Here is a 15,314-nt window from a genome sequence, read left to right on the forward strand (position 1 = left end):
TTACCTGCAGGACATAATTGAGGTGTTTGGTTGGGTCTGAAATGACGAACGCTTGGAAGAATTAATTAACCTGTCCTATGTTTGGGACTTCAGTTGAACACCATAGCTGCAATGAAAATCAGAACAGAGAACTCTTGCTATGTGGGGCTATTCTGCTGTAGTGAGGAGAAAAATGTTAGGTGTCTCCCTGACTCTGTTTCCCTGTAATCACTGCATGGTGCACTGAGACAAGCCTCCATCACAGCACGCTTTACGATAATCCTTTGCTCCAGAACTCAAAGGCTCCTGACTGCCTCCAGCATCAAATCTAATCTCTCCCATCTGCTTTTCAAGGCCTTTTGTACTCTTGCTTTCCTTCCTCATTCCCTGTAGCTTTATTTTTCCCACTGTCACTATTATCCCGCACAAATCTCATTCATGACCATACCTGTGTCAGTTCATTTATCTGACAGGAACAACATTTGTCCAGTACCTGGTGAAATCTTGGAAGTCCCCAACTGTTCTTCCTGCCCACCCCCCAAAATATACTTAATCACATATTATTGTGCTACCTGCAAATTGTTTCATGTGGCTTTTTCCTAGCTGAAATATAGGTTCTGAAGGTAGGGACTGTGCATAGCACCGTCACACAGTGCTTAAAAATCATTATTTCCTCCAAATATAATAACGTTATTCTGGCAAGCCATCCAAATATGAAAAGAGATTAATTATTCAGAGCCCTAATGGATACTGTCTGACATAACATTTTACCTAAACTACTTACAAGTTTATAATTATTTGACAAAGTCTGAATGCTTACTGTATGCCAAGCATATTTTATCTATCAACTCGAGCCCCAACAAATTTGTATTAGTTTTGCACAAAACCTCAACTCTATAAAATCAAAAGTGAATAAGGAAATAAAAATTAAACTGTTACAGCAAAGAGTAGTGATTTTAAGGTATTCAAAGCTAGTGGTAAAATGAAAACAGTAGTCTCATAGATTCTCCCATCTCCTGCTTAATCCATTAGCTAATTTTGCCTTTTCTCAAAGTTATTTTGCAAGAGTCACACAGATATTTTTGTTGCATTAAGTGCTGCAACTTTAACTTTGGATTTCTCATTAGAAGTATGATTTAACGGTCTGTAAATTAATACAATAATTCATCAACTAAAAGGACCCACTTCACTAAGACTTTTAAAAAAGACTTATCATTCTAAAAGTAAAATTACAATTATAGAAATAAGTATGCATTGTAGTAATAGAAAAGTCCCAAAAGATATACCATCACTCGAGGAAAACAGTAGAACACATTGCCAAGTACTGCTTTTCAGAGACAACCCAATTAAACATACTTTCAAATATACTGAATTGGGTTATTTATTAATATTTTCAATCAGTAAGAGCCCATATGTTTCCTTGAGTACAGCTTAAAGTGAAAGAATATGAAGTAGTCCTAATTAAACTAATATTGGCTTTAATCAAGGCGCAATTCCTAAAGATGTTTGTTCATTCCACAGGCATTTTTTGGGAGGCCTGCTAAAAGCTAAACATTATGATAGACCCCAGGAATAAAAGCAACTTAAAAGACAGTAAGTCAGATGGTGTAAGAACCAATGTGATAAGTGCTAGAACACAGATACAGAGGTAGTGATGGGAATTCTAAATATAGAGAAGATTTGTTTAAAAAATGAATTTCCCCTTACGCCTTAGGTCTTTGCAACTGAACTGCTAACCATTTACATGCATTGCAAACACCCCCCTGTAAGCCAAAAATAACATTAAATTTGTATAAATTGTGTCTTTTGGGAACCTATTGCCTTTAAATGCTTTTAAACCAATAATTAATATCAACAATAGTTTAAATTTACTATTTTCTTGATAATTCATGTTTTTAAAAACACTGAGTATCCTTGGAAACTTGGTTTATAGGATGTCATTTTCAGTTCTTGCTTGTTGCTTTTTTGAGCTCCATGAGTTTTGTTCTCAGGTATATAAGTGAAGGTTAGTATATAGAATAAATATGTGATTTTATCTGGGAAAGATAAGTGATGAGATTTAAAATTGAGGATAGGATACTCTACCCTGTACCCCCCAGCGCTCCCTAAGGAGTTAAAATGACTTCTACAAAGGAATCTGCAATCTTACCTGATGGGGGAAAGATTTTCTGGACTGTCTAGCTGCTCCAGCTCAGCGTTCTCCCCACCAAGCCTGCTTTCAAGTATTTCTTCATTCTGACGTAAAAGAAATTTTGGTAAGAATAGTGTATTTTCTGTGGAGGAGCCCTAAGTCTTTCTCTCTCTTCCCTCCAGTTTTTTGGTTTGGTATTGGTTTTGTTTTTAATTCTCTAGATGAGCATCATATTCTGTTTCTCATCTTTTCTTTCTTGGGTTCCCCCCACCCACCCCCACCCCCCGCCGTGCTGTGTGTGGATCTGTTACAGTCGGCCCTTCAGACTTCCTTTAGGAACATCAAAACCTCATTCTCGAAAGCAGGTATCCTTTTTCCTTAATGATGGGTCATTAACATTATTCCCTTCCCCTCCCAGCACCATGATTCACAGAAAAGATTCAGAGTTTGAGCTAAAAGATAAAGAAATCAAGGTCTAGAGAAGTTGCAACCTGCCCGAGGCCAGAAAGACCTAGAGGCAGAGATAAGCCCGGAGTCCACTTTCACAGGCTAGTAATCACATGTCTGTTCTATCACACCACCTCCTAAAGCAGTTGGTTCCTTAGGAAGTGCAACGTGCCACCAGTACAGGCTCAAAGCCAGCTGGTCGGAGGGCCTGGCCCACTACATGCCAGCTCTGAGACCTCGGGCAAGCTCACTGAACCTCTGCCTTGATTTCCTCCCCTTGAACGCGAATCCCATCGCACTATCTACTGCAATAAGGCTGTGGCTCTTTTTCAGCACAGAAGTGGGCATTTAATTCTCAGAAAGAGCCAAGACTCCTACTTGCCTCTTTCTTGAAAGTTTGCTTTCAAGAAAATAGCATTTTAACAAGGAAGTGAATTTGTATAACATTGATAGCAACGAGAACATCGTAAAAGTATTAACTAAGAATGAACAAGTAGATAATTAACCAGCATTTGAGTTCTTTCTGCTTGCTAGGTGCTGTTTAAATGAGTGATTTTACATTATCAAAAAAGGGAAGATAGGTTTAGAAAGTACCCTCTTGCGGAAGTATTGTTAGGGAAAAGTTTAACGAGTAAACATAAAGATTCCTTGTAAATTAGAGCTGGAAGTTGAAAGATGAGCTTTCCCCAGACTGAGGAACAGATGGGAAACCTTGTAAAATAGGTGAGATGGACCTGCTTCTCAATGTGTTGGCAGAGTAGGAAGAGTCCTCTCCCTGGATTAACAGGAAGCAGTCTCAGTAAGCGTTAGTACCCACAATGCTAACCAGAGACAGCAATTCAAAAATGTTCAGTGGGTGAAAGAAAATTGCAGGTCTTTGACCTTTTTCGTAGATGTCTTCCCAAATCTGGCATCAAGATCCAGAAAGCAAGCTAACACATTAAGGAGTATTTGGGGCACTAACTGCTAATTCAGCTCTAACACACAAGGGAAATCTTACTTTCCAAGTTTATATATATATATATAATTTAGATTTTATTGGGGAAGGGGAACAGGACTTTATTGGGGAACAGTGTGTACTTCCAGGACTTTTTTCCAAGTCAAGTTGTTGTCCCTTCAATCCTAGCCGTGGAGGGTGCCGTTCACCTTCAAGTTGCTGTCCTTTCAGTCCTAGTTGTGGAGGGCACAGCTCAGCTCCAGGTCCAATTGCCGTTGCTAGTTGCAGGGGGCACAGCCCACCATCCCTTGTGGGAGTTGAACCAGCAACCTTGTGGTTGAGAGGACGCTCTCCAACCAACTGAGCCATCCCGGAGCTCAGTGGCAGCTCAGCTCAAGGTGCCGTGTTCAATCTTAATTGCAGGGGGCAGAACCCACCATCCCTTGCAGGACTCCAGGAATTGAACCAGCAACCTTGCGGTTGAGAGCCCACTGGCCCACGTGGGAATCGAACCGGCAGCCTTCGGAGTTAGGAGCACGGAGCTCCAACTGCCTGAGCCACCGGGCCGGCCCCTATTTTTTTCTTTTAAAGTAGGATATAATTTCAATAAGAAACTAAATTTTTAGTTTCCTCTACTACGTATATTTGACCAGAGACTAGAATATATTTTTCATTTCAGTTAATACAGAAATAAATACTAATCCTTGGAATTCAAACCAATCTAGTTATTTTCACTACATTACCAAAGTTGTTTCTTCACATTTTCTAGATAATGTTGAACTAATTACTATGGCAGTTAATGTTACAATTCATCCCTTTCTAGTTCCTCCTCTGAAGTTATTGTGCCTGAAACACCTGCTGAACTTTGAGCCCTGGCCTTATTTATCTTTGGATCCCTACTACGTAATACAGGCTTTCGTATAGAGTAACCACTCTCACATACAAACCTCTTCTCACCGTGAAACTTGCTACTGCTTGTAAAATGAATTGTGCTCTTTCCAACTCTACTGATCTATTGTTAATGTGGTGGATTGTAGAGTCTCTTATTTCATGACAACCTAGTGATGGAAAAATAACAATGACTCAAGGTGTAGGTACAGACTTTGTCATCTTTTACACTGAGTGCTGACATCCCTCTAATTTACAGATTTTGTCATCTATGAGATGCCCTCATGGGCTTGTTGAAATGCCTGGGCAGGGACTTGGTTGTGTCAACTCATGTTCCTGTGACCACATGTCAGACAACTGGTGTCAGGTTAGAAGGAGAATCTTCTGCCAACCAGGTTGGATGGAATATAACACTGGTCCCACTGAGTTGTGATCTGAGGACAGCTTTAATAAAAACCTGCAGTGAGGTTTTTAACTACAGGCAGACCTCGGAGACATGGGTTCAGGTCCAGACCACCACAGTAAAGTGAGGAGCAAAATAAAGCAAGTCATATTTTTTTTGCTGGTGGAGGTTCTTGCCTTAAATTTGTAAAAATGGAACATCTGTGAAGTGCAATAAAATGAGGTATGCCTGTATACTCTATAACAATGTTTTACTAAGGCTTAGGCAGATAAGTTGTGTTCTAGTGCAGTGGCTTTCAAATTCTGACCACACCCACAAGAAAAACATTTACATCATAACACACATACATATTGTGATTTATAATATGAAATATATACTTGGTCTTTGTCCTGTTTCTAGCACAGAGCTCCTAAAACCCTTGGAATCTCAAAAGTGGTAAGAGCGATAAAGATGTCTTCATATTCATAAGAAACCCCTTACCACCAAAGATGAGTTTTGTTTTAATGATGTGACTTTTGGAAACGACCTAAGAATGGGGGCTGGTTACCAGGGGAACCAACTATGTAATTAAAGGGTTGGAATTTTCAGGTCCTTCCCCCACCCCACCCCCACCCACTCTCTCACAAGGAGGGGAGAGAGGCTGGAGATTGAGTTCAATCACCAGTGGCCAATGGTTTAATCAATCATTTGATGTAATGAAACTTTCATAAAAACCCCCAAAGAGAGCTTCCACGTTGCTGCATGTGTGTAGCTTGCGGGAGAGTGGCTTGCTCAGACAGCATGGAAATTCCACTCCCCTTCCCACATACCTTGGCCTGTGCATCTCTTCCATCTGGCCATTCCCGAATTATAGCCTTTTTATAATAAACTGGTAATCTTGTAAGTAAACTGTTTCTCTGAGTTCTATGAGTTGTTCTAGCAAATTAATCTAACCCAAGGAGGGGGTCCTGGGAACCTCTAATCTATAGCTGATGGGTCAGAAGCACCAATGACAACCTGGACTTGTGACTGGTGTCTGAGGGGGTGGGGGGAGTCTTATAGGACTGAGCTCTTAACCCGTGGACTCTAATGCTATCTTCAGGTAGATAGTGTCAGAATTGAGTTAATTGCTTGGTAGTGTTGGGGAAAACTCTCTCTCTCTCTCTCTCTCTCTCTCTCTCTCTCTCTCTCCATATTTTTCGACAGACATTTTCAATCTGAAAATCTAGGAGGCAATAATTGAACATAACGTGTTTATTTGGGGTCAAGGGAATTGCAATTCAGGAAGTACAGATGCAGGCAGAAGCCCAAAGAGTGTCCCCCACCCATTGCAGGAGGGCAGCTTAGGGTTTTTAATGGGAAAAGGGAGGAAGGTGAGCTAAATTATATTAAAAAAGAGTCCTTTGGTGCTAGATAAGGTCAGGTTTGTATTTCATAGATTGGCTTGAGATTTAGTAACCAGGGATAAGGCTAGATTTGTACTTCATTGATTAGGTTAGCGATTAGGTTCGTTATTGGCAAAATCCAATTTCATCAGTCCTTCCAAACAGGATATTCTCGTTCTTACTGACTTCTTGGAATGTTGGCAGTTTGGTCCAGTTGAGAAGATAAAGAAAAAAGATGTGTAGGGCAGTTCCTCTGAAATGGATACTCTAGCTCTATTTTAATATGGCTCCGCTCATGTTATCTTCCACATGCAAAAAACTGATATGATATACTCTATTTTTATTTTTCAATTACAGCTGACATTCAATATTAGTTACATTAGTTTCAGGTGTACAGCATAGTGGTTAGATACACTCTATTTTTTTTATTTTATTATACTATCCCATTGCATTCTTTTCATTTATTTATTTTTAAATGCTGGTTAACCCACCAAACTGAGTTTACTATCACCATTGTGACCTGAAATTTGAAAGCCTCTTAGAGAGTGAAAAGAACACAAACTTAGATGTGAGAGGCAGACCTGGGTGGGAATCCCTGGCTTCCTTTTTGTTTAAAAGTGGCCTTGGGAAGACTTCTCTGCACCTTAGTTTTGTATCTATAAAATAATGTACATCTGATTACATGTACATCAGAGGGTTGTTGTGTTGGTGAGAGATTATGTATTAAAATACTTAACACAAAGAAAAGACTCAATGGCATTTGTAGTTGGCTCTTTTAATATCTGCATTGTGGGGATTAAAATGGATATAATGTATGTAAAGTACCCAGCATGCTGACCTTCAGTAATTGCTGGGCAATTCCTCCCTGCTCACATATAACATAGACCCCATATTTCTCACTAGCTGGGAAATGTTGCCCAAGTTGCTTAATCTCCCTGGGCGTCCATTTACGTCTGTGTAAAATGAGGGAGATGTGTGATTTGGCTGTGAAACATTACTCTGCTTCTAATACAAAATAACAACATAGTGTTACTGCTTCCGATTTTGAGATGAAAAGCTAAACTGTAGCCAGAGTACTTTTGGGAAAAATTCAAATAAAGCTTCCTGAAAGCTCTAGGAGGAAGACAGCATATTCAAATAAATGCTTGCTTTTTTCAAATATTGGTTCTTTTATTCAAATAATGGACCAAGAAAATTGACCACAGACCAACCCACCAATTGCTGCTGTGTTTCTTTGTTAGGGATTCCTTATGAGCCTCACTGAATTATAAAGTGATGCTCTTACAAGGCAGAGCAGCAAGGTCCTTGTGAAATCATATCCTGTTTCCCTTCAGTGACCCTGACTTGGAGCTGCCCCTAGGGTATCCTGAAGGGTGGATTTTCTCAGCCAACTGGTGTTTTAAAATGGAGCCAACTCATGAACTACCCTATTGAGAGGCCAGTCAGGTAGAAAAGCCCCTTCCCCTTTATGTTCATCTCATTCTGAAGAAAAAGGGTGGAGTTGAAAGCAGTGGGCCCCTGTACCTCATCTCCGCCCCAACCCCTCTCGTTTCAAAGTGACACCAATCCACATACATGTTCTCTAGGAGTTCCTTTCACATGACTTCCTGTTTTTCCTGTTTTCTCAACAAGAATACAATCTGAAAGTTTTGCTCCCCCTGTATTTGGAAGAAAGACATGTTTCAAAATTGAGAGAACAGCCCAGCTTGAAGGAATTTTGTAAAAAAAAGTTATTTCAATTTCTCTGGGAATATATCTTTTTAAGAGTTATCAATCAAATTTTAAAAAGTCCTACATTCTTTAAAGTATCAATAGCTAATTTTCAATTGATTACTAATTTTTTTCTTCCTCAAATGACAGACAGCAACATTTTAACTGAATCAGATTAGTGTCCCCTGAAGTTAAATGATTTTATTTTATGATTTTAGGGACGCTTGGAAAGCAATTTCAGTTCCAACTCTTTTAAAGCAATGGTGTTTGATAATTTAAAGTGAAAGTATTATATGATCACATTTCTTAAAAGGAGACGCTATTAGACTTCAATCTGAGAAAAGGTTAAGGTAGACAAGGGGTTGAACCACTTAAAGTATGAAGAGCGATCATTACAAGAAGTGTTTAAGCATTTTCTGGTATTGTAAATTAAATATGAAAATCTGAGAAAATAAATGAAGAGGTATGACAAGTAAGAATCACTGAGAAAGTATAGAATGATAGGGCGTAGGGGAGGATAGTGGGAAAGAAAGGAAAGGCAACCTATTCGGAGGGCAGTACCCTCTGACTTCAGTCCACAGTGGTCTTAGAGATACAATCCCAGAGTGAAAAACACCAGCCTCGGGAAGGGCGGGCTCTGCTTCCCCCTCTCCATTGCTGGAACTCCTGCGGAAGAGGGGGAAACCCTCTCTTTTTCCTTTTCTTTCTTTCTTTCTTTCTTTTTTTTTTTTTTTTTTGAGATTTGGTTGGTTCTGATGCAGAGAATAGGACGAACTTTTGAAAAACAAGAACCACTGAGAGAATCTATCCTGAGAATGGATTCCTACTGGCTGGTGTGCCCTGTTTGCTCTCTCTCACTGGCCCTTTCCAGCACATCTCATCTTTTCCTACTCTTTCTTGACACTGCCTGAAGAAGCCATTGCCTAAAGATTTATTTGGCTAATAGGGCAGTCCTTTTTAAAACGGCAAGTATTTGGAGGGTTACGGGGATGTCAGCCACTCATCTTTCACATCTTGCTGTGAATCAGCTCCTTCAGATTTCCTGTTAGCTCTGGTCCAGGTCCCCTGCATTGGGAAGGGGTTTTCAAGGGGGAGGGGACAGGGCAGTTTTAGGACATTTTATGGACTGAAGTTCTTTGGGGAGGAGACAGCCCTGAGTGGTCCTGAGGCTTTATGGAAATGGGAAATAATTTCCATAGAGAAAGATAGATCCCACATGCAAACTTTGCCTATTTTACAATTTTTCAGTGTCTCTTTTATCTACAGTCTTGAATTTCCCAGCTAGCACTGTTAGTAATTAGTTCAATGTTTTTACTGGTTATTATACATTGGACTAATATTCTAAACACTATTTATAATATTTTGTGTAGGGAGAAATATCTTCTTTAAAAAACTGCAAGCACTGCAACATTGTTTTAACAATGTCTGTAGTTCTGAATCAATTATCAGAAAGTGAGAAACACATCACAAGATATCTTTCTTCTATTCCTAAACCAAGAAAATGTGATGAGAATAAATGTGTCAAGGACATTAAAAAGAAATTCCTCTTAAACTGTGAATTTTCTCAGGCTATTTGATTTCATGTGATTTTAACCTCAATGCATAAATGTCAATGTAACTTAATTTTTATATGCCTGTAAATCTTAACTCATAAATAAAATCACAACTTTGAAAAGTGCTTTACTAGACTTATCTTTCATCCCTAATGTAGTTCAAAAATGATTTCCACATAACCACAAAGCCAATCAGTTCACTCACTTTACAGCCTCTGGGCAGAATTAGCTCAGCTAACAGAAAAAGAGGGAATGGGCTGCTGTTAAGAGACTTATAAAATGCTACAAATGCTGAACTCAGTCTTCACAAGACCTCACTTTCTCCTGTTCTTCCTGAGTGTTCTATGTTGGCCAACAAATTCATCCAATGAGGAATCCAAGATGGAAACCTTAAAGGTATTTTCAGTATCTTCCCTCCTTATTAAGTCTCCCTCCTTCTCTTCTCTGCCTTGGTCTACTCCTTCATTCATCAAACTTTCTCTACAGGCTAGTGTATTCCAGGCATGAGGGAGAACATCTAGAGTGATAGGTATGAGCCCTGCCCATCTCCCTTTTGGCCACTGCTGTAGTAGGCTCTCAACACCGAACTCTCTCACCTAGACCATGATGATTGTGGGCAGCTGGGCAGCCTACCTGCCTTCGTCTAATCTACTCTTCATTGTAGTACCAGTTAGCTTTCTAAAATATGGGTGCCCTCCCTGGCAACAACCCTCAGCTAAAGTCTTCAGCAGCCTGTCTTTGTTCTACCTTCCTAGCTTTCTCAAACCATTCCCAGGGTACCCTCTGCCTCTTCAGACTTCCTACTGTTATTTTTTCTTTTTAGCTCCCTCAGTGAAAATACCTTCTCATAGATTAGTATAATCATGCCCTCACTCCCCTGAATTTTGGATTCCATGTTAGCCTAAGAGATCCATAATCGCTTTATAGAGTTCTCCTTTATCCCAAGTCCTCGTAGCCTAGGAATATAGCCTCTCGGCCAATGTGACTAAAACATGATCCTTGTACCTCCCTACCCCAGACTCCCTGAATCAGAATCTCTGAGGATGGAGCCTGAGAATATGCATTATTAATAAGCTTCTCAGGGCTGCAGCAATAAGAAGCCTTGAGAATCTCCATTCTAAAAATTCTTCAAAGAGCTCGGTTGGGGGCTACCCCAAGAATTTTGTGGGTTGTCTGAATCTCTTATGAGCTCTAAGAATGACTAGATTTCAAACATCATAGACAGTGATTACTGAAATGTACTTCATGTAGCTCATGCAGTTCTCTTGTGGAGAATCAGAAAGGTAAATGAAAACTTGTGGGATTCAAAGGAGGGAGAAAGCAAGGAACTGAATTTGGCCCTGATCTGTTATCACTTGGCAAAAATGTATATATTTGAGATAAGGAGAAACTATTCAGTTTAAGACCTGAATCTGACCTTCCTTCGGCTCCGTTTCATCTTTTACACAGAACATGCTATTTATAAACATAGGACTAAATGGGAAACTAAAATGTAAAAAACTAAAAATAAACTAAAATTACTAAGAATCTGCTCGATATCAGGCATCCTGCTAGGGGCTTTCCATGTATTTCTCATGTACTCAGCCACCTGTGAGGTTACTTTATCTGTCCCCATTTTGTAGAAGAGGAAATGTAGAGTATGAGAGATTAAAGAAACTGCTAGTTAGGGAGCTTCAATAAGGAGTCAGGTATATGGGTTAAGTTAGATAAGTAAACTGCTCTGAAGTAAATGGCTAGTTTCAAATTCCAGTTCCACCATGTACTATTAATAGTTGTATGCCCCTTGGGGAAACTCACTTAACTTCTCAGAGTGTCAACAGCATCAGGGATAAAACAAAGGACACACATCATCTTCCTCATGAGGTACTAAGGACTTGCGATGACATCAGGTCCTGACAGCACTTGGCACAATGTCTGGCCCTCAGTAAGTGTCAGCAACCCTTCCTTCACCTCTTGGTTCCCTTCCAGCCTTGGCTTTTGTTTGTTTGTCGGTTTGTTTCGGTAAATCTTTATAAAGGAGCCTGTTTGCTCAGAAGCCTAAAAGGCCTGTTACTTTAAAACACTTTAATAGGTGTCCAGAAACACTGTTCAGTGGCATTCACAGCCAGTAGCTGCTTCCTTCATCCTGAGGGTTCATTCAGGAAAAAGGAATTCTCATCAACCTCTGGCTTCTTTCCAGCTCCAAAGAGGCTGTGATGTGAGCAGCGGAGGGGTGGGGAAAGCAGCCCCCGTAAGACATGCTTTCAGCTTCCAGCTGGCAAGAGGGAAGGACAGGAAGGAAGTACCTACATCACTTTTGCCAGCAACTATAGCGAATCTCCACCTTTCCACCCCCAGGGCTTTCCCAGATCATGTCAGGGAACCCAGGGCATGGCCGCGTAGCTGCCACATGGTCTCGGCAGCCTTGCCACGATTCCTTTGCCAAGTTCCTGCAAACTGTAAGAAGAAGGATCACTCCGTCCGGAAGACAGAAATCCTTTTTGGAAAGGAGTTCTCTGATAGTGATAAAATCATACCATGATTTTGTTGCAGGTAGTGAGTATCAGTGACTCTAGTAGCAATCATGAATGATTTTGGTTTATAGCTTTTTTTTTTTTTTTTTTTCTGTGAGCATTTCCTCTTGAGGACATTTATCACAGTGCTGTGATTCGCTCTCCTAGACTGGCTGTAGTTTCATTTCATCTTTGAGTCTAGCCTGAAAGCCAAAAAGAGGTTGGAAGTGGTACCCAAGTCAGATGTGGGTTCTCCATCCTGGCTGTCTGTCTTGGGCAGTGGCCACGTAACACCAGCAGCAGTGAATGTTTTCGGTGTCGGTCAGCCTCCTTGTTCTCCTTTTAGTAACCATGCAGAAGTCAATCTAAACCTTTTTTCTATTTTTTTCTAACCCACCTTTTTCTTACTAGTTTTCCTATGTATTTTTAGAATGATGATTTCCTTCCCTGTGTACTGCCCACCTTGGGAAACACTAATTATTACATTTATTGATCCTAAATTAATTTCTGAGCCTCGGATTTGGGGATCAAGTGCATCTATCCCCTTTCTTCCTACTTAATGCTGTTCACGATATATGGGTTCTGCTCTCTCTGCTTCTCATAGCCTTGGTCTTTTTAGAAGCAGACGTCTGACCCGCTTCTGTTTGCCACAATGAGGAAGTCTGGCAGCCTCTGTCCCTACCCAGCTTTCTCTACCATCTTGAATATGAACATACATGTTGTTGTGGAGAGCCGTTCATTAAAGATACAAAGCAACAGTAAGGAAAACCACAGGAGCCCCGAAGGATGATTGCAACGGACTTGGGCCTACTTAACAGTACCTGCTGCCGGCCCCTCTCAACAAGGGATCTGGCATCTTAGCAGGACCGGCTTGGAGTCTGAATTAAATAACAGCAGAAGGAAGAAACCGAAAGTCTGGTTGTCAGAGCTTCATGGATTCCACTCAACATTTTCCATCCTCACCTTTGCTCCTGCATTGTCTATTTTTACCAATATGTAAATAGGCATAAATAATAAATGTAGTTTATGGAAACCTTTTGTCTTAAATACGTTAAGGTCTTCCCTGAGGAAAGGTGCTTTATGTTAATTAACTATATGTACTTTTTTTTACAACAAATAAAACAATAGCACTTATTTTTATTGTTCACAATTACTGAAATAATTCACTCTCATTTGAACTCTTATATATGAGAACCTCCACAGACTAACAACTCCCATGGCATTTTTATAAAGTGTGCAGGCCATCAATGTGTTATCTAAGATGGGCAAAGGAGGCCACAGATATACGAAGGGAGTTCAGATCACATCATGAGTCGACGGCTATGGCATGAGTTCCGGAGCTGGATCTGGACACAACCCTCACCTTCCAGGATGACATTCTCTGAAGCCCACGACGCAAACGAGTAGGGTGATGCTCATTTTAAAAACAATTTTTTTTTTAATGTCACTTAATGATTCCACCGACTTCATGGATGTCAAGTCAGGTGAAGTTTAATTACACTGATCATTTCCAAAAATTTCTATTTTTTTTAAATGGCTAATCAAGACTCATCAAATTGCAGATTGTTTCCTAACTCTGGAAGACGTGGTAGTGCAATTCCTCTGAAACAGCAATGATAATGTCCTAATCTGCCCAGAATACAGCAGGATGACTAAACAAATTATAAAAGCATGCAGCTTTCTCACTCTAGGAAATGTTTACTGGGTACTGTAATTCCCACAGTGTTTCTGCCTCCAGGAAGAAAAACCTAAGACTTGCTTTCTGCCTGACTCTTTAATGGTCAGTGGAGTCCCTGTGGGGACTATATTCGGACACATTAGGAATTAATTGATGATGGATCCAAACTGTTGGTGAAGTGCATTGGAGCCCATGGTCTGCTGGCCTCTGGTTTCAGAACTATTCCGTCAGCCAGATATTTAATTTTTGGTGAGGTAGGGGAAAGGGTACTCCTCTGGGTTTTTTACGAAGCAACATATATTCCCTACATATATTACGGGTTTTTAAATATGTTACTTTTCAATTATACAATGTTTGGCAATTTTGAAATTTTCATTTGATGCTCAAAATAGTTTCAGGAGGTAGCTGTTGTTATCCCCGTTTTTACAGGTGAAAAACTGAGGTTTAGAGAGGTGACGTTGCTTCAATCCAGGTCTGACTGATTCCAAGGCTTATGCTCCTTTTCTTTTTAAGTCTTCTTTTAATTATAGATTCACATGAGGTTGCAAAGAAGCACAGAGAAGTCCCATGTACCTTTCCCTCAGCATCCTCCGATGTTAATGTCTTGCACAGAGTATAATATTAAAACCAAGAAAATGACATTGGCACAATCCACAGGGTTTATTCAGAATTCAACAGTTATACATGCACTCTGTGTGTGTGTGTGTCTGTGTGTGTGTGTGTGTGTGTAGCTCTATGCAGTTTTGTCATGTGCTTTTTAAACATAAACTACATACTGTTCTACCAATTTTAAATATGAAGTCAGATTATAGGAATGAATAAAATGATTTCCTTCAATAAAACAATATCTACCAACAATTACGTACATGACGAACAGTTTTTCATATCTAGTTGCAATGAAGAGGAAAGAAAAGGAAGAAATCCCACAATCCTCTGCTCTTGGGAGCACTAGTCTGTGCTACGTGTCTTTATGGGCACGTCTTTGGAAGGTGATGATAGGTACGAAACAGGGAAACTTGATTTATTGATAATTATGGCAGCAATAATCTCTCATGTCAGAAACTTCTATCAGTAAAAGGAAGGTGATTTTACCTTGCCTTCACATTTAGTCTTGTCATCTTCCTTTTCAAAGGAGTTCACATCTGTCTCCACATAAAGTTCCTCAGATGTTTTCTGAAGAGGACCTAGAGGGAAAAAGAAAACCGGCCATCATTCATTTGATGATTCGGCTTATAAATAATTCAGAGAACTTTGCCTGATTTGGACAAGCAGCTGGATTGTGCTGAGCTGTTGATTAACAAAGCTAAATTGAGTTGCTGCGCTGATATCTGAGGTGGAAGATGTAATTGGAGGTGAAGGGGAGATGCAGAGATGAAAGAGTCCTTGACCCCAGGCACTTGACATTTGATCCGAAGAGACAAAAGTCATATCCAACACCACATGAAACATCAAAACACAACAAATCAGTAAATGTAATGTGATAAAAATGATAGCGTTTTCATCATTCCCATTTTTAAGGTCCAGCTAAAGGGTCACTGTCTCTGTGAAGTCTTCCTTATATTGCACTTGATGTTATTCTTGGATTAGAAGATCAGACTCAATTCTAGGTACCACATTCTACTGAGTATTTTCCCCCATTATACAGGTAATTAATTTGTGCTTTTTATAGGAAATTTGAAAAATACTAAAATCTTACTACTCAAATACAACCACTTGGTACATTTCCTTGCAG

At 39.9% G+C, this 15,314-nt stretch overlaps 1 protein-coding gene across 15 annotated transcripts in view; it reads right to left on the reverse strand.

Moving 5' to 3' along the window:
* MCF2L2 (MCF.2 cell line derived transforming sequence-like 2) overlaps window positions 1–15,314 on the reverse strand; it is a 210,309-nt gene that overhangs the window by 83,315 nt on the left and 111,680 nt on the right. For all 15 annotated transcript variants that reach the window (XR_012494951.2, XR_012494952.2, XR_012494953.2 and 12 more), the window contains 2 exons: window positions 14,675–14,766; window positions 2,129–2,214 (listed from right to left, as the gene is read on the reverse strand). Coding sequence is in view for 12 of the 15 variants with exons in the window: in XM_088793935.1 (XP_088650061.1) it covers window positions 2,129–2,214; window positions 14,675–14,766 (178 nt within the window). In the remaining 3 variants the exon portion in view is untranslated. The remainder of the gene's footprint in view (window positions 1–2,128; window positions 2,215–14,674; window positions 14,767–15,314) is intronic.

Source organism: Rhinolophus sinicus, chromosome 17, assembly GCF_057876585.1.
Source record: "Rhinolophus sinicus isolate RSI-liver-muscle chromosome 17, RSI-T2T, whole genome shotgun sequence".
Classification (NCBI taxonomy): Eukaryota; Metazoa; Chordata; class Mammalia; order Chiroptera; family Rhinolophidae; genus Rhinolophus; species Rhinolophus sinicus.